The sequence below is a fragment of the Equus asinus genome, chromosome 1, assembly GCF_041296235.1.
Source record: "Equus asinus isolate D_3611 breed Donkey chromosome 1, EquAss-T2T_v2, whole genome shotgun sequence".
Classification (NCBI taxonomy): domain Eukaryota; kingdom Metazoa; phylum Chordata; class Mammalia; order Perissodactyla; family Equidae; genus Equus; species Equus asinus.
In genome coordinates, this window is record NC_091790.1 from 150,600,425 (window position 1) to 150,626,875 (window position 26,451).

The 26,451-nt window shown below is 37.2% G+C and overlaps 1 protein-coding gene across 27 annotated transcripts in view; it reads left to right on the plus strand.

Moving 5' to 3' along the window:
* HDAC9 (histone deacetylase 9) overlaps positions 1–26,451 on the plus strand; it is an 866,113-nt gene that overhangs the window by 628,687 nt on the left and 210,975 nt on the right. For all 27 annotated transcript variants that reach the window (XR_011503369.1, XM_070509723.1, XM_070509733.1 and 24 more), the window contains 2 exons: positions 6,169–6,289; positions 11,381–11,430. Coding sequence is in view for 26 of the 27 variants with exons in the window: in XM_070509723.1 (XP_070365824.1) it covers positions 6,169–6,289; positions 11,381–11,430 (171 nt within the window). In the remaining variant the exon portion in view is untranslated. The remainder of the gene's footprint in view (positions 1–6,168; positions 6,290–11,380; positions 11,431–26,451) is intronic.

Genomic DNA, 26,451 nt, shown 5'->3' on the forward strand with positions numbered 1-26,451 from the left:
TAGGTTACAATCTTGTGAAATTTCAGTTGTACGTTAATGTTTGTCATTCGTGTTGTAGGTGCACCACTTCACCCTTTGTGCCCACCCCCCCACCCCACCTTTCCCCTGGTAGCCACTAATCTGTTCTCTTTGTCCACATTTTTAAATTCCTCATATGAGTGGAGTCATACACAGATTATCCTTCTCTAGCTGGCTTATTTCACTTAACATAATTCCCTCAAGGTCCATCCATGTTATTGCAAATGGAATGATTTTGTTCTGTTTTGCAGCTGAGTAGTATTCCATTCTATATATGTGCCACATCTTCTTTATCCATTCATCTGTTGATGGGCACTTAGGTTGCTTCCATGTTTTGGCTATTGTAAATAATGCTGCAATGAACATTGGGGTACATAGGACTTTTGGAATTGCTGACTTCAAGCTCTTTGGATAGATACCCAGTAGTGGAATGGCTGGATTGTATGGTAGTTCTATTTTTAATTTTTTGAGGAATCTCCATGCTGTTTTCCATAGTGGCTGCATCAGTTTGCATTCCCACCAGCGGTGTATGAGGGTTCCTTTTTCTCCACAACCTCTCCAACGTTTGTTACTATTAGTTTTAGATATTTTTGTCATTCAAATGGGTATAAGGTGATATCTTAGTGTAGTTTTGATTTGCATTTCCCTGATGATCAGAGATGGTGAGCATCTTTTCATGTGCCTATTGGCCATCTGTATATCTTCTTTGGAGAAATGTCTGTTCATGTCTCCAGCCCATTTTTTGATCAGGTTGTTTGATTTTTTTGTTGTTGAGTTGTGAGAGTTCTTTATATATTATGGATATTAAGCCTTTGTCAGATATATGACTTGCAAATATTTTTTCCCAGTTAGTGGGTTGTTTTTTTGTTTCAATCCTATTTTCATTTGCCTTGAAGAAGCTCTTTAGTCTGATGAAGTCCCATTTGTTTATTCTTTCTATTGTTTCCTTTCTCTGAGAAGACAGCTTTATGTGGAACCATGGCCTGGGGCCTTTCTTCCCGAAGGAAGAAAGGGCACCCACTAGAGTCCTTTTGAAAACCCTCATAGATCTCCTTCCTTGCCTTAATCATAGTAATTTATCACTTCACTTATTATATTTGCTTGCCTAAGGCAAATCTATATGTTAAAACAAAGAATATTTTATTATTTTTGTTGTATGTAAGTTTATTTCACACAGAATTTTATCATTTTTAGGGCTAAAAGTGGGCTTCGAAGCAATTTGGTCAAACATCTTTATGTTTATAAATGAAGAAGCAAAGGTCCATAAAAGTACTTCATAGCTGGCTGGACACACGAGAGTCAGCACCCAGAACTTAGGGCTCCTGACTTGCAATTTACTTTCTTTCCATGTGACCAACAGAAAGGACCAAAAGCCTCTCGAGTTGCCTGTCTTCTTAATTGCCTCTTTCCTTCTTTCACTGTTCTTTCTTTATAAGAAAAACTCTGAAGAGAACAGGTTATTAGATGATGAGGGCTATATGGAAGGAGAGAATGCAGTTGGGGGCAGAGGATAGAACATTACTTACATGTAACTTTTAAAGGAGCAATTGGTAGTAGCATTTGAAAACTTCAGTAGGTATGCTTGAGCATGAGCAATGAGACCAGATTTTTGTATTTGTTAAGAGAAAAAGCTGTATCAAGAATAATGAAAAGGCTGTAAACTGATTCATTAAATATTAAGTATGGAATTTGTAACCAAGGGTGACTTTGACACTCATAAGTCATTCATGATTCTTTTCTTTAACTCTGTAAGTCTGTAGCCCTGTGGATTTTTAGAGAAAGAAACACGAACTCATCTGTATATTTAGGGACACTGGATGAGATGTTTTCAGAAAATGAGATATTTCAGTGGAAATCTTGCCTAATATGTCACCACTTTGAAAATGATTAAAGAAAATGGGGTCCCCCCCCACCAGAGGCAGGTACTTTGACTTGTCAAATTTAGGTTAGACATTTTCTCTTAGTTTGGAACTGCCACAAAATGAGCCCTTTCATGTCCTCAATAATACCAAACCAATGCAATCCATCTGTTCTGCTAAATTATTTCGAGTTCCCTAACCAAAGGCACTGCTTTTTCATGCATTTTATCATGATTTTATGCCCTTTATTATATTTTACAAAAGGTTCTGATTCCTCCAGGGCCAATGAGAACTGATTAGGACACTGGCCTCAATCCAGGCTTTGAACACAGGAGGGGAAGGAATAGAACTGTTTCCTTTTTACCCTGCTTCTTGGCAGAAAAAATATGAATCTATACCGTGTGTGCGCTCTGTGTGTGGGTGGGTGTGGGTAGGCTGCATTTTATCCTGTCACAGTATGACTTTGTAGATCATGTTCAGAACATTCCTTCTATAATCAGGTTGCATTAACAGGCTTTATTTCAGAAAGACTATTTCTTTAGGAAAGAACCATGGTGTGTTGTGAGACTCAATGATAGGGTCATTTTGAACAACTTTAGTTAAACTTCAAACCTGAATGTATACTCTTTGGGGCTCTGAACTAAATAAAGTCATACTCCCAAGGTGCTTATCACAGAGCAGGCACTCAGTGCACATTAGTTCCTTTCTACTCTCAGGGAAGAAACTGCTTAAGTGCAAGTCACAGAGAATGAAAATATAATGAACACATCCTACGTCATAGAGTTTCTTTATTAAGAAGGCGAAAGAAGAGCTATAAGCTTTCTTTCCTAGGCCTATATTGGTAAAATATTTAAGACTTATATTTGGATCTCAAGTGAGAAATACCCAGATGAACACCATCCCTTACAGTCCCAGAGTGTCCAGATACACTCAGAATTCTCAAGAACTCTTTTGGGCAGAATCACAGATGACTTTAGATAGACATCCTGCAGACTAAATCTCTCTGAGAACGGAAATCAGTATCTCCCTCAATTACGATTATCAGAGCACTTTGTCCTATTTTGTGACTCATTATGCTGTTGACCTTTGACTCAAAAGAGCATCGTGAGAGAGAAATGAAGGATTAAAGGGTACACAGGAAATAGAAAATATGGGAAGGGATTAAACAAAAATATCTGTATTTAGCGTAAACATGTAACTTAATAAATTACGAGAAAATGAGAACTGTTGGAGATCACAATTTGAAAGGAAAAGTTAAATGTGACAAATTTAAGACATCTGATAAAAGTGGGGCAAAATGTCCTTATTCCAGGAGATCCTATGTGTTAAGAAAGAAGAAAAACTGTTGCTATTTCAGAATTTTTAACTTAGTCATCCACCAAATTCCCATAGCAGTGCCCTTGTGAGATATAAATCTCAAAACACGCTTTCTCCAGATCCTTTCTCCAGGTAGAAACATTTTCCATATAGAATTGGTTTTTACTGCTGTCTTTCTGTGGAAACATGTACACCTTGTTTATGGGTCTTGTTCTTCAACAGCCATAGAAGCAGAACATCATTGTCAAGAATAAGTGCTTCCTTGTACTTAGTATAATTGTTTTTTAAGAAATATATGCTATAATAATAAAAAGAGCCAGTGTAAAATACTTCCTGGGAGTCAAAAGGAAGTGGAGGGGGGGCAGAGAAATCAAAGTGAAACTCATGAACTGTGTTTCATTTTATTAGTGAGAAGGAGAACTAGATGTAAATTTGTACGGAATACTTTTAGATTAAGTAAATGCTAAATAATAGACTGGGCCAGATGCTCTGTCCTTACTGTTAGTTCACTGATACACAACGGAATGACTGAGATTCATTCAGCAGGTGTCCTCTTATGACTTATCAGCACTTGAAATACTGTCAATAATTGAATCTTGTTAGCAGATTATTTTCCAAATATGTGATTGAGCATTCAGCCTGAACTGGTGGGATTCATTCAGCTAGTGGGATTGTGGGAGAATAAAAAAAGAAGCTCGGACAAGCATGGAGTGTATGACTAGTTTATGAAAACATAAAAGACATATTTATTATTGAGTGTTTAATGCCATACCAGAGGTAAAAATTCAATTTAGAGCTGAAAAAATATCTTTATAAAAAAAGAGAAAGGGAAAAAAATCAATGAAGCTTTATGATAGTAGTCAAAACATGAGTCTGATTGTTAGCTACAGAACTGACATTGTTTAGGATATAGATGTTTCACTCTATCAGCATATAAGATGTTAGTGGCTATGGATTTCATAGACTCATAGAAATGGGAGCTGGAAGCCCTATTATTTCATGGTGTTCATTATTCTGCCAGACTAGGACTTGTTGCCACAGTCTTGTTTCCAGTGCTCTGTTCATTCCAATTTTAGATGACTCAGACCATGGAGTTATCACTATTTATCTTGGCGGATTTTCTACCAATAAAATCTCACAGTTAAAATGTTTCCCTGTAATATTGACTTTGAACTTTCCTTGCTCATTTTATCTCATTACTAGTCATTCTGTTTCTTTGGTTGTTCTGGTCTTCCATGTTTTCAAATTTATGTTTACCAGCAAGCCATCTTGGCCAATAACATGTTTATTTATTGATCAGAGCAATGGCTGGCCAAATGGCCATCGTTAAATTTGCCTTAGTCTTCAGCATTATCTACCTGATTTAATTTCAACATTCAACACCTACCTAGGGATAATTTCTCTAAAGCATAGTTTTATTTTTCTAGAAATGTAAATTGGATGTCAAAAACAGGAAACTGCAATGCTATGACAAAGAAAATTTCGTAAGCATTTGTTTGTTTATTTGGCACAGTGTCAAGAAGTTTCTGTTTTACATCACTCCTGTTACTTTCGTTTTACCTCTTGGATCCCGCACCATTCCTCTCTCACTGTGACATGATCATTTATTTTCATGACAAGAACAGCTCTGCCCTCTACCCAGTAAACCCCTAGGAAGTATCAATACATGTATTGAGGTTTTCCCAGGCTGCCTCTTCAGTGAACCACGTGTCAACAGCAGCTGCATCACCTTAAACTAAGCAGGTTGAATATGGACTGGTCCTAGTCCTGAAAGAGATGTTAATCTCACCTGGTGTTTCCATGTCAACTGGTGATTCCATGGTCAGGAATATGAGAGGACAGCATTCCCTGAACAGATTCTCTTTGAATTTCACTGTATTTGTCTACTAATATATTACCTTACAAGTGCCTTGTTGTGATACTTATCTTAAGTGAAATACTAATACTGTCTGGGTAATTTTAGGAAGCACAGCAATTTTCAAAAGTAAGGCTAGTTAGCTTCATACACCAGCATGATGTTTATTGGGCTCACAGATGTGCCAACTGAGAATTGTGGCCAGGAAGAACACTTTGCATATTGACTAACTGAAGTTTAACTTAATGTATGATTTTGTCTATGTTGAAGGAACATTCTTTGTTAGTTGAAATGAAAGTCTCTGCCTAACGTGTTTGTAAAAATGTTGACTGAGTCTAGAGTGGCTCAAACTATTTCTGGTTAAATGGAGATAGTTTCCATTCTGTCACAGATTAATGATTTTATAAAATACATTAAAAATAAAATACTGCAAAAGTGAAATAAAAATTGAAGACATATGAGATTATATTAGTTTCAACAAATAGGAAAATACTCTGTCAGATTACTCTAAAAGTTTCTAAATGTTTAATCTGAATTTCTCTAGAGACCTCATCACAGACCATTCACACACAGTTCCTGATGTGTTACCAATCCAGTAGGACACACTTTGAGTAACATTGGTCTCGATTAACACTGCTGTGAGGTGCACACACATGAAGTGATCAGCATATTTGTGATAATCAAATATATTAAAATATATTGGTACTTACGTTCTTTAAGAAACAATAAGGAATTTGTTCGAACAACTTCTTCAGGTGAGTGTAAAATAAAATTTTAATGAATTTACTTCTCAGCTAAACAGTAGCTCCTATTTGTTTTTAAGCTGATACTTTTACAAAGAAGTTAACTATTAATTTCTTTGTTATATATTTCTTTTTTATGCAAAGAAGACTATGCTTTATGTCAATTGCCTACTAGGCATAAGCAATCCATTGGATCTGAACCTCGCATACACTCATTTTTCAAATGTTATTATGGTACTTTACTAAGCAAATCAGTGTCACATTCCTGCATGGTGAAACTCAGCCCATTATTAATCATCTTAAATGGGACTTGGGGTCTTATTTTCTTCTAAATGTTGTCAGTGGAGTACTGTAGGCTTCTGCTGTTTTCTTTCAGCGAATTCAAGGTCGAAAAGCCAGCCTGGAGGAAATACAGCTTGTTCATTCTGAACATCACTCACTGTTGTACGGCACCAACCCCCTGGATGGACAGAAGCTGGACCCCAGGACACTCCTAGGTCTGTACGGGCCTCCCTTCTACTGAGAACAGCACATTCCAGCACTATCATTAGTCAATGCTGATGTCAGTTCAAAATATTTGGCAAGCAGTGTGACAAAAAATCAGCTTTTCCAGCAACATTGCTTTGTGGAATGAGTCGTTTACAATAGAAGCCGATGTAGATTAAGAAAAGCCTGCATTAGAAAAAATGACAGTGCAAGTTCCATATTGTTTACTATAAAATTAACCTTTATTTGAGCAGTGTTTGTTCACTGTGTTTAGCATACAGGAATAAATGCATTGTTAAGTTTGTTAGCTTACATTTTTAAACTAAAAGAAAAAAATATTTTCACATTCTTTATTCAAATTTATCTTCACCTTTCCCATTTGTTTTGTGTCTTTCAGTTCTTTTTTCTATGACCTTAACAGACAAAGGTCATAGTACAAATTGTTTTAAGTGAAAACTCCTTATTACTATGCTTAGAACACTACATTTTATAGTAAGATCGCATTTTAAATCTTCATGTAATCTATTAAATGCACACCTTAACTATGGAATTAAATAGTAAAGTAGATGGCAGAAGTAGAAAACTAATAATATAATTTTTAGTTAATGTATGATTTTTCAAACCTTACCATCAGATTTTAAAATAAAATTTATGTTACATAGCTTTATATAAACTTTATATGAGTGATAGAAATGACAGATTTTGGAAAAAGTTCATGATAACACCTTATTTTCAGTGAAACAATTATATGAATTATATTGTTTATCAATAACTTTTATAATGGAATAACAATATATGACATGGAAATGTGTGCAAAAAGGATCATGTTTTAAGTATTTTAACTCAAAAGTCATTTTAGGACCCCTTTTTGTCCCTTTCTTTCAAATAAACCTATTGTGTCAGTTCCAAATTATTGGACTCCTTCACTTAATTCAATATATTTCAAAATGGTATATTATCTGGGGCTAAACAATTCAAAAGCAATTATATGACTTACAGTAGGCATCTTGGAGAGCGATTATAAGGGGAAATTAACAATTACCTGTTATAATGCTTACGGTCTGCCTTTTTAAAACAAGTGGCAGGCATCCCTAAATTTATGAAGTAAAGGCATATGGGTGAGTATGTGTATGCACGTGCATGCATTGCAGAATGGGTAAAGGTAGCTTGGGGAGAAATTGATGGGAACACGTAAAGATTACTCAATTTTTAGAAAACATGTTATTAAAATTTGATAAATACAATTTGTATAATAGAAGTAAACATATATTAATGTAAAGGCAAATAAGTCAATCTAAATATACACTTTATGTTTTTTTCCTTCTTTCTATTGAAGGAATCAATCTCTGCACATGCAGAGCCTTTACGTAAAATACTTTCTTCGCTGTAGATACTGTATAATAAATGTCCTTATTTTTTTTTTTTAAAGATTTTATTTTTTCCTTTTTCTCCCCAACGCCCCCCAGTACATAGCTGTGTATTCTTCGTTGTGGATTCTTCTAGTTGTGGCATGTGGGACGCTGCCTCAGCGTGGTCTGATGAGCAGTGCCATGTCCGCGCCCAGGATTCGAACCAACGAAATACTGGGCCGCCTGCAGCGGAGCGCGCGAACTTAACCACTCGGCCACGGGGCCAGCCCCATAAATGTCCTTATTTTAACATGAGTTAATAATCTCACCAAGTTTCCCACAAAGGTCAAGTAAACCAGACATTAACTTCCATGGTTTTATGAGGTCAGAATACTCACACATTTAAAGATAGGAAGCCATGTATACTTTGATTATTTTTTGTTTTGGTTAAGAGAATACAAGTAGGAACCCTTCCCCATTTTTCTTTTTCTTCTTCTGTTTACTGTAGTGTAAACCGAGGCATAGGACTAGGTACTTTGGATTTAATGGGGGCAAACTTACACGTAGGTGTCTGAAGGATGTTACAAAACAACTATTATTCCACAATTTAAGAGAAAAGACATATTTGTAAAAAAACATGAAATTTGAACTTTGGCCGTTTCCAATGATTTACTTAGGAAACATGGCAATACCATTTTTTTTTAAATGAAATTTGACACTTTTGAGCAAAACTTATTTTCTCAAAATACTCAACATATATATCATTTGAAAATTTGATGATTTAAAAATGAATTCCAATGTATAACTTAGAACTTGGGCAAAGGTCTTTTTCACATATGTATGCAATGAAAACACCAAGGACCAATAATTTAATTTTACAGTTTTAAGCCAAATAAATTGGCCATTTATCTCATTAGTTTTGAGTATTTAATGTGGGATAATATTCATATAGCTGATGATTTTAGAATTAGATTTAGATACACGTGTGGAGTTCCATAGTCACCTCTCAGGGATCAGTGCAACAATTTCAATGTTGTGTGCTAGCTGCACTAGTAAAGATAAACAGAGATGTTGCATTGTGAGGTCTTGATGTGAAACACTAAATTCAACTTTGATGACACTTCTGAACTACTTCAGTTTGTCCCGTGAATCCAGAAACTTAGCTAATTTTCCTTAATTCAAGTTCTAAGTGAATAATCCCATTATTTTAAAAACTTGACTTTTTATAATTTTTTTTGTTCTTTGTTAAATTTGAATTCTTGTGGCTTGTTTTTTATTTATATCTAAGAGACCAGATGGAAGCGGCCATGTGTGAATGTATAGAAACTCATAACCATCAAGATATTTTCTCTCCATCCCTTTCTTTCACTTTCATACATCACTCTTTCTCCCCTAATCCCTCCCAACACAGATCAGGCGGGAGGTGTCAATGCGCACACACATTGAATTGAAATTCATTCAATTGTATGAATTTTCTGAGTTAAATTGATACTACTACTCGATAGTTATGTTCTGGAATTAGGAGGAAGGATTTCAGTAAAAGTTCATTACGACCGGACCTATCAGTCTTTGTATCTTGAAAGACATCTATAGCTTATAAAATAATTAGATTTGAAAATGGGCACCATTTATCTTTTTAAATACTTTAGACCCTGTAAGGTGACACTTTAAAAACATTCTCTCAAATCATTTCTGGTGCAACGTTTTCTTTAGTATTAATATTCCTGTCGTTCTTACTACCAGTTTTCATTATCTTGTGGCTAGCCAGATCTCAGTCTAGGGATAACATTATAATAATATAATGTTATTAAAAAATAAATTCAGTCAAGTCAGTGAATGAAAAATTTGTTACACACTACTAAATTTAAATTATTATTATTTGGCTGTTTTGTACTATGTAAACATTATTAAATAAAATTCTCCTTAAGCAGCATATCATTTATTTTTCTTATTCCCTTAGAGTTTAATAATTTTTAAAAATTACTTTAAAAATTATTTTATTACATTGTATTCTTACTCCTTTTCACTAACTATGGAATGAAGACTTCAGACATTAAAATATACAACATAATATATTTCAATTTCACCTGTGACGTATGAATACATCCTTGCAAAATATTCAATGATACAGAAATATCTTTGTTATGAGCAACGACTTAAGAAAACTTTACTCCTCCCCCAAGCTATCCATCATTTTTTTATGTTTCTTTTACTGACATCAGTATTCCAGTTTTAGTATTTTTCCATAATTTATTTATTTTTTCTGTTGACTTCTCATCTTTTTTCCATGAAGATCCTTATATATAAAGAGATGTTTCTTTGTTTGCACTTACATTTTTCTTTATCATTTTCCATCTGTTAGCAATTGTATTTGAAAAATCAACTCATACAGTTTATTGTTTTCAAAATAAACTTTGTTCTGTGACAGTAAAATCTATTTAAACTTTTACTGACATGGCATGTGAATTCCATCACAAACCTGTTTTCAGTTTTCGTTATTATTTATTTCATTGATCATCAATAGAACAAATGAATTGGGATAGGTGAAACAGAGGTTTGTACCTAGTTCTACCGCTAATTTCCCAAGTGACCTGTCTGAGTCACTTTAGAGCCATTTGACCATGATTTAGAAATGTCTACTGCCTTTCTCTTTAATTGCTTTGCTGGGCACACTTTAGTCTTAGGGGTTTAGCAGTGGTTTTTGTTTTTGTTTTCTTCCTCCCCCGAGCCCTGTACGTAGTTGTAGATTCTAGTTATACTGCTAGTTCTTCTATGTGAGCTGCTGCCACAGCATAGCTACTGACAGATGAGTGGTGTGGCTCCACGCCTGGGAACCAAACCCAGGCTGCCAAAGTGGCATGCACAGAACGAGCTTTAACCACTAGGCCATCAGGACTGGTTCAGCAATCGTTACTTTTGTTTTCTCTATTCATATAGTAGATAATGTAGAAAATAAAAGTGGAAGTAAACAAAATGATTAAAAATTCCATGAAATATCAATTCTGAGACACAGTCACAAGTAAAATTTTGGTGTATATTTTAAAGAAGATATATATATATGTATATATATATTTTATTTTCTCCAAAGCCCCCCAGTATATAGTTGTATAGTCTAGGTGTAGGTCCTTCTAGTTGAGCTATGTGGGATGCCACCTCAGCATGACTTGATGAGTGGTGCCAGGTCGGTGACCAGGATCTGAACCGGGAAAACCCTGGGCCACCAAAGTGTAGCACAAGGACTTAACCACTTGGCCATGGGGCCAGCTCGTGTATTTTTATTTATATTGTATAGACCCCCAAATAGGGTATCCTTTTTGTAGTGTTTTGTGACTTGTTTAGAAAATTGTGGCTATTGGAAAGGCTTATAGTATGCTTGGTCTTAGCTATATCTGAAGTAGAAATTGAGTAAGTCCATATTTGAATAGTTATTTTACTATTTGAAAAATTTAAAAAGTGACAGTGACTAGCCGAGTTATTTATAATAAATAATTAATAAATTATAAATAAAAAAGATATTGTGATATAACTCGAACTTCATGGGTGTTTGTTCATGTGGGGCAATAGACACTACATCTAATAATATTTGTATTCTTTTGCTTTAAGTTCTTACCTATCTAAAATTTGATCAGTTTGCTCCTGAGTCAAATGTTAAATGCTACTTAATATAATAATATGTGTTAAAAAACAGCAAAAATTTAAAAAACTATAGTTATATTCCAAACTTACGTGTTTTTTCATATTTTCTTACTGTAGGTGGCGCTTCTCAAAAGTTTTTTTCTTCATTACCTTGTGGTGGAATTGGGGTAAGTATGAGTTTTCTTACTGCTGTTAATAACATACACTTCCAAAAATATCTGCTTTATCTGTTCAGTTGTGTTTAAGGCTGCTTCTCAGTAAAAGTTACACTAGACTGGCTACATAATTTATAAGGCTCAATGCCAAATGAAAATGCAGATCCTCTTGTTCAAAAGTTAAGAATTTTAAGGGGGCTGGCCCAGTGGTGCAGTGGTTAAGTGCACACGCTCTGCTTCTGTGGCCCGGGGTTTGCCGGTTCGGATCCCAGGTGCGGACACGGCATGGCTTGGCAAGCCATGCTGTGGTAGGCGTCCCACATATAAAGTAGAGGAAGATGAGCACGAATGTTAGCTCAGGGCCAGTCTTGCTCAGCAAAATGAGGAGGATTGGCAGCAGATGTTAGTTGAGGGCTAATCTTCCTCAAAAAAAAAAAAAGTTAAGAATTTCAAGATGGCAACAATAGCAAATTGAACCAAGTGTGGGGCCCTTCTAACTGCAGGATTCTGTGTAACTGTACAGGTCACACATCCATGAAAGCGGCTTAGCTAGACTTTTACATAGCTGGAAACAGGTAGTAACAAGAGGGCTTAACACCATTTTGTACAGGAACTCAATTTTCAATAGTCACACTGAGTGTGCACATACATTATATTTCTACTGAAAATGGCATAAACTTCAGTGTTTTGCATTGTGGGACATTTTGCTTGTGAACCCCTGGGGTCATTTTTGTCTTCAATAATTAACAAAGACTTTTTGACTCAGGATATTTGTACCACATTTCAAGGAGAAATTTGTTCGAATCCAGCGACATGTGAAGAAAAATGTCTACATTTTGGTGGATGATTAGAATGTAGCCTATAACCTGCAATCTATTTAAAGTTAACTCTTACCAGTAACAAACTGTCATCCTGTAGAACTAAGTGCTAAGTTGTGTTAGGACAACATCATTCTAGATCAGGTTTCCAAGGACTAAGGAATTTAAGTCAATTAGGTTTCTCGGATATTGAAGGGAAAGAACAAAACTAGTCCTGTGTATGTCAGATTTTAGGCAAAATTTTGCTATAACTAAATTTTATACAGGGAAATCCCATATAATTTCAGTTAATTCTGTCATTTTAGGGATGTTAGATTTAGCAAGGATAATCTTTCTATTCCTTCACGTGTGATTCTGCCCTCTAGAAATAAGAATAGCAACTGTATCAATATGCATTGGACGTTACAGTTTACTAACATACAACCAAGGTTCATAACAACTTTGTAAAATAGTCATTATTATTAACACTATTTCTCAGATGAGAACCTAAAGGCTCAGAGAACTGAGGTTATTTTCCTGAAGTCACATGGCAAAGGGTGAAAGGCTGAAAGTATGAGGTTGACGGGCATGTCCATGTGGAGGAGTTCCAAAAGAGCATTTTAGGACCTTCCACAGCTTTCATCTTCAACAGGCCATCCACTGCCCCTGAAGCCTGGCAGTGCAGCTGTGCAGCTGGTGTAGTGTGGTCCCTTTTGTGGCAGCTCCCCAGTGAGCTTTGCTTTTTGACTCCGAGCACAGGACAATCACCACCGTACATTAATCCTTCTCGTTTTTAGCAAATCTCCTGTCAAGCCAGGAGCTTGCAAAATCATTCTAAAAAGCAGAGGATAAACTGACTTCTAAAGTGGGTTTCATTGACTTTTGAATTTATTTTCTAACATCATAAGTGGCTATTTTAAGAGAATGGCCGTAAGATTACCTGTAAATGAGGCGAAGAATGAAACAAAGCTAAGGACAACTTAGCTAAGGACAATTTAGTGGGTAGGTGATGGGGAGGAAATCAAAGCTGTTAGAAGAGTGGTAGTCATCAAACCCTATTCATTTACAGAGTTTTTTCTTTTTGCATTTACATTACATTTTTACATTTAGATTACATTTACAAAGTACATTTAATTGCTGATCCAGAGTCGAAATGAGGACAGCTCCCTAGGACCCACCTCCCAAGTCTGACTTGGGCTGTGCCTATAACTCACTATCCCTTGAACACAAAGTACCTCTACTCAACTGCTCTAAACCCAGATCAAGGTGACTTTTATTCTTTAGCCAGAACTGCTCTAATAAACTCTTAGAAGTGCCCAAGGAATGAATAGTGAGTGCTGCTTCTGGAACAGTGGGTGTCATAGAATATGTCCTTAATAACAGCCCCAAACACTGATCTAATCTGGATGGTGGCAGCAGTGGTGGTGGGTAAGTCTATCTTGGGCAAGTAGAGGCAAGAGGAGAAAGACTGGATTAGTTTGACTCCATCAATGCTGGAAAGGGCTGAAGAGAGACACGTCTGTTTGTCAAATTGGCCTGTAAGCCCTCTGGTGGTGTTTATGTGGGTCTAGGTGAGTGTGTGAGTGTGTGTGTGTGTGAGCAAGCGTGTCCTTGTTGATACTTGAGAACTGGTTTGATTCAGTCCTTTTGGCTTTTTTTAGGAACAACATTGTGTTCTTAGACATTCAGGAACCATCTTAGCCCCTAAGATCTTTGGTTTTGGTATAAGTCCTAAGAGAAATTCTGGGTCCTCTGGATTTGTACCAGTCTAAATTTTTACCTCCAAGACAATCCTAGACATATTAAGTATGCAAAAGATACCCAGTATGAATTTGGAATGGCCCAACTTGGGAACATGGGGGCACCCTAGTGAGTTTGGGAACCACTGAAATTGCTTTTGTCTTAAGGCACTCTTCTGGTTCAAATTATTTAAGATAGACCCTTGGTTTAAATTCCAAAATACTTAATGCTCCCCAATTGTTAAAGTAAACTCTAGTTACCTAAAATATATATTTCTCTACTGGATGGATTTAATATATACCTACTGAATGCTGATGAATTAGTTGCTTTTGAGGAGACTACCAGGGACATTATGAAATCAGAAAATCCTTACTTATTATATTTTCCCCTAAAATTGCAGGTGATAATTTAACAATGTTGGTCAAGTAGCTCAAAGGGTAAGTGGTATTTAAAGTGCGTTAAAGTGTGCTCTCCAGAATTGCGTTTTGAGCAACAATCTCAAGGTTTCCGAATTCCTTTGTGTTTGGTTCTCATTTTGTTTAGTTACTATGGCATGACTCATTTCTGATCCCTGTGTGATTACACTACAAGAAAATGCACCAATTGAAAAGAGCATTTTACCAAATCCCAGGAATTGGTCATTGTAGAGTGAAATAGATAATCAAGGGACTCTGGTGGAAACAAAAGCCAGGGCAGGACCACTTTAGTTCTCACTCCTCGGGGTATATCACTAAAAATAGTGATCGTTTTCCTGGCTATCTGACCTGCTGCTGTGTGAAGAAATCTTGAAGTCATTTCTCAGCCTTATTTTTCACTCTTCACTTGATAGGCCACAAAAAAACCCACAAAAGCAAGGACGAGCAGGCTTTTATGATAATGTCGTCATCAGCTCCCAGCTTCAAACGCTTCTGCGGCTTTTGAGTTGTCATTTATAACTTGGAACTGAATCGACCCATAATTCCCCTGATACACTTAGAGAAATTGATAACAGACTCTGCACTTCTTTTATGGCTCGGAGGAGGCAACTCCAATCACATCACTATTGGCAGGCAATATTATTTTTTGACATGGTTGTAAAAGTATAAAGGGGCTTATGGCATTTGTTTAGATGAGGAATGGGCTCTCAAGCTGTGCTGGGGTTTACAGGACCAGATTAGTGAGAAGCAAAGGGAATATGATGTTTGCAAACAGGATATGATTTTATATATAAGTTTGGGTTTCATGCTCTGTTCCCTGGGGAAAGCCCTGCAGACAGCAGAGAATTCCACTTTTATCCTACAACAGACAAGCTCCTAGTGCCAAAGGCAGAAAAATAAACGTGGTCAATGGGCAGTGTCAGACCCTTGATTGGAGGAGGAGGAGCTGTGGAAGAGGCAGAACAGTTTCCTAGGAGGAATGAGGAATTGCAGAGCATGGGCAGAATCTGGGCCTGCATAACTGGTCTAAGATGTGCCAAAAATGAGGCTCTGTGAGGTTTAATCAAGGCACCTTCTCCAGCAGTAACTCAGTCAATCTTGAACACAAACCCAGCTTTTTATTACAAATTTTTACTCTGTCCATATTCTATTTGATTATACCTGGATCTGACACACTAGGGGTTAGGGATGTTATTTTTGTGATTTGGGGAGGGGGAAACGGGGAGAAGGATTAGTTGATTTTGGGGAGGTAATTTAAGGCTCATTTCAATTGCTCTGAGGTTTTCAGCAGACATTTCAGTTATATACTAACTATACGTATATACAGGAGGCAAGTTTGGATGAAATCTCTCAAATTTTCTTTCATTCTGTGAGGTTTCAAATGTAAGCTTTCCCCTCTAATATATAAAATTTGCATATATATAAATATTACATATATATGTACATATGTTCAGAAGAAAATTTTATTTTAAGCTACATTTATACCTTTGTATTATTTTCTCATTTATTACGCTACCTTGCTCCTCCACATTTATTCTCCCCAATAACAGTAAAAAAAAAGTACCAGTGGCAAACCTTTCAAAGGACTGCTCTGACTTTCTCTATTGTATTATAATATCAGGAAATGATTTCTTTTATGACCAAATCTATGGACATATAGTTAAATTCAATGTAACAGAAAGGTTTGGTTAATACATTTTTCTCCTGTTATTTAGAGTGGTTTTTGTAACAAAATCAGTATTTCAGAAGGCGTAACATATGCTACCATATGAGGAGTGAAGGGTAGAAAACATAAGATAAGGCTTGTTGCCAATGATTAGACAAACTATAGGAATGCAAAGACTAATGAGACAAGATCATTTTTCTCAGTTGCTCATAGCGTATTCATTGGGCTGATTCTGATAAATGTGCTGTGGGAGCACAGAGGAGGGGGTTTCCAGAACAGAAAAGAAAGAAGAGGAGTGTGGGGGTACTCAAGCAGTCCTTAAGCTAAATTTTCAAGAACAATTAGGAATGAGTGTGTTTGTATGAGTTTGTGTGTGTGTGTGGAGGGTATGAATGTAGGGTAGAAGGCACATCTAGGCATTATTTGTTTAGGCCATAAAAACACACCATATTTTTGACAATTACACTATCTGTTGCCAATTAGCAGGGAATTATTCTTCCTCAAAAAACCCCACTAAACTAATGTTTGTACCAAAATTTGGATGTCCCTGAAGTTTTGATATTGACATGAGAACCTCTTGCTTTTATCATAAGTATATGCATCATGTTGTTATTCTCACACTGTTATCCTGAGCTGGCACAATGATTTTGTTACATCTGCAGAAAGAGGAGGGGGTGGCATCTGTTTCTTACATGCAGTAATCAGGATAACATTGATTCTCTTGTATTAATGGTCAACTCAAACCTGGCTTGCAATCAGTGCTTCACTTCCTCCACTGCTGCTATCAAAGGGGCATCAGAGTCCTCTTCCCTCCAGCACAATAAAAAGATCCACCCTGATTTGGAATCTCTCTTTTCCCCATCTCCCCTTCCTAATTGTGTTTGGATTTTCGTTAGTTTTAAACTTGTTGTAAATGATACTAGCAGGAACACCCCACAGCACCTGGAAAAAGTAAAACTGATAAGCCACCTTAATGAAACTGTTTGAGAGTTTTGTTTCATGCTGTGGATTCCACAAAAAGATCGTGTTGCCCCAGCCTTGGAAAATATAGTACAAAATATTATGAAAGCTAGGGAATTCCTTCTCAATAACAAAGGAAATTTCTGTACTGCTTAGATGATGCTAATTGTGTATACTCAATAATATTTGCAGGGAAGTAGACAATACTCCCCACAGAAATAAACATATATACATTACCCTGTGTTTACTACAAAATGTAAAATTATATAGAATATTTAAGTGTCTGGTGTCCATTGCAGGAAAGAGGAGAGTTAGAAATGGAAACCTTAATTTCTTCCTTAATTCACTTAGCTGTGATTAAATTCTTTCTATTACTTTGACATTATGGCTAAGTACAACAGGATGCATTTTGAAATTTTAGTTTCATTTTCTTCTTAAAATAAGCCTGGATCTAGCAAGCTATTGAAAGTCTTCCGTTGTCAAATGCCATCAACATGGGGCCAGCTGCGTGAACATAGTTCAGGTGCTCTGCTTCAGCAGTCCAGGGCTCGCAGATTCTGATCCCAGGTGTGGACCTATGCACTGCTCATCAAGCCATACTCTGGTGGCATCCCACATACAAAATAGAGGAAGATTGGCACAGATATTAAGATGTTAGCTTAGTGACAGTCTTCCTCACACACACACACACACACACACAAAGCCATTATCAAAGCATTGCACATGTGTTTTTTACATTCTCAGGACCACATAACTTATAAAAAATATATGTTCAATTATGTCAACCAAAGTGATGTCAATAGCAGGGAAGAAGGAAACATCTATTTCTGGAATTTCTTGTTCTATCATTTTTCTCTGTTCTATAATAATTTGCTCCTCTTGTCTATGTGTCTTGCTTATAATCATGCAGAGCCTTAGACTCTGAGGTTGCTGAAGGTAAATGGAGTTGATGAGCTTTAATCTTCTAACTCAGGAACTCTATGGCTCTATGAAACAAAATTTCTAAGAAATTAAAATATTTGAATATATAATCATCCACTGAATGCTGCTTCTGACTGTCAAGAAAACATAATTCATTAGGTCAAACAAAAATTTAGAGTTGACAAAGGAAATGGGGCTACTTAGAAAAAAGGAACATTGGGACAGCGTCTATGTTGTGCAGCCTGAAATGTAGCGAAACCCTGGCCCATCTCAGCTTTTCATTTTCATGTGAAAAAACTTCACTAATATTTTCATTTGTGATATTTCTACCGTGGATAGTTCCAGACCCAGCTGTTCATCTCTGTAACAAACTAATATCCAATATATAATATTGACACATCACTATTAGATTTGTCATTGTGAAGTATTTAGACAGGAACTTTAGTAAAGCATAACTTCTAAATTCTCAAGTAATCTATTGCTTTTCCTTCAAAATCCAAAACTAAAAGCAATTAGCTAACTGAATGCTTGAACCATAGCAGGCAGTTCACAGCAGAGTCCCCAGGACTTAATCATTCCAAAGCCCTGAGTAGAAGCCATAGCTTCTGACTCCTAGGCAAGAGGCATTATAACCACTGTGCAGTGTCTCATTTTTAAATATAAAATAATAAGTAAAATAAAGGAAGACGAAAACAATGATTTATCTTAGCAACAGAGCATAAATTGAGTCATTGTTTTTATGAAGACTAGTAAGACTATTAAAAGACTAATATATTTGAGAGTGATAAGCATCCAAAATCATTTGGTTAATTTATTCTGTTGTCATATTCTAAATGATATGATTGATATGGTCTCTGATTAATATTTACTATGGACACATGGAGATATCCTTAATGATGATCTATAAAGACTTCTCAAATTGATCCTATACCATTTTGAAATGTGGCAAAGAAGTAAAAGAAATAAAACCGAAGGCCTGTAGTGAAATTCTTTGCTCCTAAAGAGATTACTTTTTTTCCCTAACTTATTGTCTTTCCTTTAGACGTGTCAACATCCATTCATTCATTTATTAAATAAACAGGTATTAAGAACCTCCTGTGTGCTAAGTATGGAGCAACTTGTAGCCTCATACTTTTTACATTTTTATGTCTTTTCCTTTTCAATTTCCACTCATATCACTTATTATGCTTATCATTATACTCTATGTTAATCTTATTTTATTTCTATTAATAAACTTTAGCAAGAAAGACCTGAGAGTTCATAGGGATATGTACTGAAGGTAATCAGAATATCTGGACTCTTAGTTGAGCAAGATCCAAAGTCATTTTTCTGATGAAATATTTTATAAGATAGCCTTCCTGTCTCAGTTTTCTTTGATCAAGGCATCAAATCTTCATTCTGAGAGCTAGCAAGTGAGTACAATATCCAGCATCGGTCCACTATTCCATTAATAACAAGTATGAGAGAAGTCAAAGGCCCAGTACTAATTGGCATAGACTATTCTCTGTGCCTTTGGACTTGATATACTCACAGCTTCTAGTGCCTACCACAGCTTGGGACAGAATTCATTAACAAAATTTATTCACTTATGTATACAATAAAAATTTGTTGAGTGCTTATTATATGCCAGGAACTGCAGGTAGAGCACTGAACAAAACAGAAAAAATTCTATCGTGATGGAACTTTGATTCTGGTAGGGGAGACAAATAAGCAAATACACATTAAATATGTGTGTGCAACGATGAATGTTATGGAAAAAAGAAAGCAACGAAGGGAGTATGGAGTCTGATGGGGCTGGGGGACAGAAATGGTGGTTAATGGGAAGTATTACCTTTTGGAGATTAGAATTGATGGGTAAGAAATGACCTGGGAGTCCTGGCTTCTTGTGGTGACTAACATAAGGAGTATTACAGGGAGCAATGAGATTGGTATTAAGGGTCCCCAGCTGGCTGATGGCTGACTAACTTAAAGAGGGATACAGAGAATAATGAGATCTGTACTGAGGGTCCCAAGCAGAGTGATGGGGAAGCAATGAAAGTTCAGAGAGGATGAGAGCGGGCTTGTCAAGACTGCTCAGAGTTCTAGGTCCCCATCTTCATTCCCACCCATATAGATGAGGACAGTTGGGGGTACAGTTGTTCTATCCAGAACACACAGAGTTCTTGCCTTCCATTTTGGTTCCTGGATTGAGGTGTGGTGATGGAGCAGGGGAGCAAGTTGGATTTACAGGCACAACTTGAGATCCTAAGATCTCTCTTAAGATCTGACCTTGGAGGTCTGGAGGAGCTTGAGGGCAGGGGCACAGTTATCCAAGCACTCAAAAATCTGGGCCTCAATAGCAGATCCTGTGCTGTGAGACATCTGGGTGGCTCCAGATCTTAGCAGCATTATGTGCTTTGGGGTTCCCAGTCCCTGGGGACGTTTTTTAGACATAGTTTTCTATATAAATTGTGCAGTTGCAACGTAGATACAGTTTTTTAACACCTGCCCATTTTCAAGTATAATGAAAATGCCCTGACATTTGCATGCATGACATTTCCCAGTGCTTTTTATGTGCCTTTTAGCAGCTTCTTAATGACAGTGTTACATTGTGGCCTCGGTTGTTTCTGGCTGGTCCCTGCTGATTTATATCTAGCTGTGAGATTCAGGGTAACTGATTTGTCGATCCCATTAGGCTAGTGCATAGACCAAAGGATGGTGACTTCTTTATTTCTTCGTGGCCAATTTTGTGTTGCATGTATACAGTGCAAAGAACACAAACTTTGGAGTCAGGCTACCAGGGCTATTTTTTACTATTAACTCTCAGTTTCTAATCCTCAGTAACTTCAATATTAAATAGGATCAACCAATAAAAAACTTCTGCTAAGTTATTTAGGGCTGTACTCTAACCGTCTAAAATAATAATACTTAACTTTGACCCTAATGGTGTCCAGAGGATTCACTTTAATGATGGGATTATCTATTAGATAGAGGGAAGGGTGAAATGCCCTAGTCTAGGCAGGGCTCTAGAGAACCCTTTAAAACATACCTTACTGATTCTCACAGAACTGGGTTTATTCACAGCCTCACATCAGAGGGCAGCCATTCTTTACCTGCAGCAGCTTCCAGTGATAACCTACCTCATCTCTTTTAATCATCACAACAATCCCAGGAGTCTTAGTACTAAAGGTATAACTGAGGCTTCCTATTCTACAGAAAAGGAAACCAAGGTTCAGCAAGGGGAGTAACTTGTTCAAGTCACACAATTAGTAGGTGGTGAAGTAGAAATCTCCTGATTCTCAAGCTCTTAACCACAGTACTGTGTACACACAACTCGCCATAATTTCAACCTCATATGATTGTCAACACTCCTTTCCCAAATGAGAATTACCCTAGCCATAAGAAAGCACAATTGTTTCTTTTGCCAAGAGCATATTCTTTTTTATTGAAATTCCTATAAAGTATTAAATCTGTGCATTCAGACATCATTAACTTGGGGTAAAAAATTTATGCAGCTGTACACAGCATTTCAACTCTGACTAGACCACTGAAAAATCTCTGCTCTTGGACCAAACCACTGTGGGATGAGTTAGAGAGAATCTCATTTCACACACTGACTGAGTCAGAGTTAATTTTATTAAGCTGTCTTGGTAGGGACAGGGCTCTAACATGCACTGTCTAGTGACTACAAGGATTAGCATATTATGAAATACCCTTTACACAGTATGTACGTCAGATTAAATGAAGAAGCAGTAGGAAAATACTAAAATGGTATTACTTGGCTCTATCTCTAATTCAGTCTCAGTAAGACTGACCAGCAGGTCACTGAAACTGTGAATAACTGCAATAGGGACTCTCAAATTCCTTGACTGACCACATAACCCACAGGAATCCATATATTATTGACAAATCCTTGAGTCCACCAGTATCTTAAGTAAGGATCTTTAGAGTCTCAAGATGTAGCACTTTGCCACAACAAACATATTCCTGTACTTATTCTGTTCCTGGCACGTAAATAGCAAAGGGATATTTTCCTGAAGATGAAGAGTGACTAGAAATTGCACATGCAAGGTCAATGGAGCTGCCGGAAAGCAGTTGATCAAACTGGAAGGGAGTTTGTGGTAGAGCATTAGTGTACATGGCATGCCCCTTGTCTCCTCCAGCTGCTGCATTAATAGTTCACGCCTTCTTTCCATATGGAATATTGGTCACAGTATTCATTCATCATATCTGTGGTTTTACTTGGAGTCTGAAGGTCCTCCGTGTAGCTGCTCTGTTTCTTTTTCATCTCACCATGACTAAAGAAGCTAAGGTGTGGGCATTATAACCTAGAAGTGATCCCAAGGGAATGGGCTGTCATTCATGTGTTCCTCCCAGTGTTGAACAAAAGAGAGAAAGCATGTGGGTTCACCCACCCATTGTCCTCATAAATCCATCCCAGTTCCATTTCAAAGGTCTCAGGGTTTCAGCAGAACATCTAACATGAAATGAATATGGACATTCAAAGAGCTAGAACGTTGTATCACGTGGGAGAAGGGCGGACACCCATTGTTACAGTCTGCAGAGCCAGCAAAAGAATACAGTAAAGAATGCCATAGGTCCTTGCCCACAAATAGGACTCTTACCATTATCCTACAGGAGGAAAAAAGTGACAGTTACACAGAGTCATAGATATCTCTCAAGAGGTTTTGAAGTGTTGCTACCTCAGTAACTGCAGAACTGTCCCTGAGTGGTTTTACACTTTTAGGGGATGTGTCCTTCTGCTCAGCCCTAGCAATGCCAAGCTTCTGTTAATAATTGCTTGACTAGGGGCCGGCCCCATGGCCGAGTGGTTAAGTTCACATGCTCCGCTTCTGCGGCCCAGGGTTTTACTGGTTTGGATCCTGGTCACAGACATGGCACCGCTCATCAAGCCATGCTGAGGTGGCATCCTACATGCCACAACTAGAAGGACCCACAACTGAAAATAAACAACTATGTACCAGGGGGCTTTGGGGAGAGAAAAGGAAAAATAAAAAATCTTAAAAAAAAAAAGTAATTACTTTGACTTATCTGAGCCTCAGTTTCTTTATCTGTAAAATGGAAATAATCAGGCCTCTCTCACTGCATTGTTTTGAGGATCAAATGTGATGATGTAGGTTATCAATGGCAGCTGTGTGTAGAGAATGGACACTTCCTCAATTTGATTTATTGCCCTAATTAGGTCTGGTTTTACAGAGAATAAATAGGCTGCTGGCTCAAAGCTATGATTTAAAAGCTTCTTCAAAGCTCTGGAGCTCTCAGGTCTCATCTGATGTACCTACCCAACTGATGTTCTCCCATTAGAATCCTGGCACTTTAGGGAGACTCGTGAGGGGAGAGGGGGCGTTGTTTTCAGAAGCCCCTGTGATGAAGCACATGGGCAAGAAACTTGATTTAGAAGTTAGAGCATTTAGATTCAAATCTTCACACTGTCACTTCTTCCAAAGTGATTCTACAAATCTAAAGTATATATTCTGATTCTACAGAACTGGATGAGGCGTGAGATGCATTTCTCACAAACACCCATGTTATGTCAATGTTGCTGATCCATGCATGGACCATTCTGACAAGATCCTGTATGACCACAAATGGGCAAATCATTTAATTTTTCTGGGCCTCAATTTCTTTACCTATGAAGTAGAAGTGATTAATGAAACATGCTTTATCATCCTCTTTGGGGATCAAATATGGCATTACTATGTGCTTTATCCAAATTTAAAATAGCTTTTTTTTTCTTTCAAGATTGGCACCCGAGCTAACAACTGTTGCCAATCTTCTTTTTTTTTTCCTCCCAAAATACCCCCGGGACACAGTTGTATATTTTACTTGTGGGTCCTTCTAGTTGTGGCATGTGGGACACCACCTCAGCATGGCCTGATGAGCGGTGCCATGTCCATGCCCAGGATCCGAACCGCTGAAACCCTGGGCTGCCGAAGCAGAGTGCGCAAACTTAATCACTTGGCCATGGGGCCAGCCCCTAAAATAGCTTTTTAAAAAATTCCTTTTACTTGAGAGATCAGATAGCAGGCTCCAATTAGCTGGTCATTGGGGATCTGGCTGACTGTCTTAGAGAGTTTGCTTCCTTTGGGAAAATAGTTGCAGGGCATGGAAGTTTCTATGAGCAGCAAGGGTGATCCATGACAAAGAGGTCTGGAGCACTAGGAGTGTCCCAGATGTTTCTGGATGCCAAGCCAGGGAAAGGAGGCACCTGATTCTCGTAAATGAGGGCTACAGTGTAAGTGTGGTGCTAATTGATAAAGAGAGAAATGTTCTTCAATATATTCTATATGTATTGCAGGACTTGAATGGGGTAGGAATTTTTATATCACATTTTAGGCTTTTTAGCCACAATCAAACCCTGTCAAGAAATATGTCACTATTGAATTAACTTGTTCTCATTCATTAATTCATTCCCTTGACAAAAATTTATTAAGCATATATTATGTGTCACACCCTGAAGACAGAAACACTCGTAGCCCTGTGCTCGTGGCACCTAACACTAGTTCTCATTATATATCATTAAGAAGAGATCTACAGAACAAGCAATATAGAAAATCTCTTTTAGGTTCATATCTGTATCAGTCTGTTCAGGCTTCCATAAAAAATACCAAAGACTGGGTGGCTTAAAAAACAGAAATTGTTGTTTACCAGCAGCTTCATAAATATAAGGTGTTCCTACAACAACCCAAGTACCCCATGAAATTACAATCAGTTGCTTTCTAAGCTTCACAGTCATCCTGTATTTGGAACATAGTATAACTAGCCTATACTGCAAAGGAATTCAGAGAGAAAAGAAAAGAAACAAACACATACATGCAAAACAAACAAACAAAAAACTTCTACCTATAAAAACTGATCAACTTTTAAAATATTCACATCTCCCTTCTTGATATGTTCGTACCCAGGGTAGAAAAATGTGGCTTTATCCTATCCCTGACAGCAATGAAGATTTGGTCAACTGTACTTTGTGTTGTTTAAAAAAACACACGCACACAGAAATTTTTTTTCTCACGGTTCTGAAGATTGGAAGTGCAAGATCAATGTGCTGGCAGGATTGGTTTCTCCTGAGGCATCTCACCTTGGCTTGCAGATGGCTGTCTTCTTGCTGTGTCCACACATGGCCTTTTCTGTGTATGTGTGCATCCCTGGTGTTGCTTCCTCTCCTCAGAAGGACACCAGTCATAATGGATTAGGACCCCATTCTCATGACCTCATCTAACCGTACTTACCTCTTTACAGGCCCTGTCTACAAATGTGGTCACGTTGGGGGTTAGGGCTTCAACATTTGAATTTTGAGGGAACACGATGCAGTCTATAACAATATCCACGTGTAGGGTTGACTTTGATTGAAATCCCAGCTCCATGCCTTATCAACTGTGTGACTTTGTTCAAGTTACTTAACCTCTCTTAAACCAGTTTCCTCTTTTGTAAAAGTGACTAATAATACATTTATTAGGCTATTGTGGGGAATAAATTAGGTAATGTTGTTAAAGTGTTTAACACAGTGTCCAGCACTTTTTTGGTGCCCCAGTCTGCCCTCTACTTCTTTCTTTAGATGCTGACCAAAGATACTTACTTTGTGCCTTCTTTGGGTAATAAGTTTGATTTTAATAGCTCTTCCACTGAATCTACTAATAAGTTAGGCTTTTCTCTATGAATATTTGCTACTCCCACGCCCACTATCTGTATTCCCAGAAAGAAAATATCTCCTGGAATCTTCAGCTCTATCCCTAAGAGTAGAGACTTGAGCATAGAAAAATATTGAACTTCTCAAGTACCTCTTAAGTGGAAAAGGTAATTATTCTACTTCCCAAAACAAACAAATAAGAAATTTGGCTTGGAGAAGCCATTATACATACTGTGTAGACCTTAAAACAGAATAAGCTATGTAAAAAAATTAAAACTAAAATATCCTAGAAATCAAATTAGGCTAAAATGATTTCAGTGGTTTAAAAAATATTAGATAATTTGTAAAGTACTAAATCAAGACACTGTATGCAGAACCTCTGGTCCACTGTAGATGATTCATTTTACACTTTCTTGATGCAATGCAAAAGTTAAAAAGATAATTTCTTTTAGTTTATCTTTTATACAACATGCCTAAAAGGGCACAGAATCAGTACTGTGATGGAAACCTCTGCGTCTTTGTTGAGTCTGGTGTCTCAGGAGGTTTCTAGGGGCATCTGATCATTATTTAAGCTTAAACTCAATTATTCGGATATGCCCATGGCCTGAGCAGAAGCACAGCATAGCGCCAAGAGCTTACTAAACTGCTTAGTATTGCTGAGAAGTTTTGGTTCCCAAGTTTCAGGGTGAAATATTTAAGGCATCCAAGGAAGAACCATGCACCGCATTAACCATGCACAGCATATGAAACCTGTTCTGTTAATGGCACAATAGTATTATATTTAACTCTGGGAATATTTCCGAAATGAATCAACAAGCTTTAGATTATACAAAGGAGACTGCCTAAATTCCTTTTCTTCTAAGTCATTCTCTTTCCCTTTTAAATACTTTCACATCCACTTTCAGT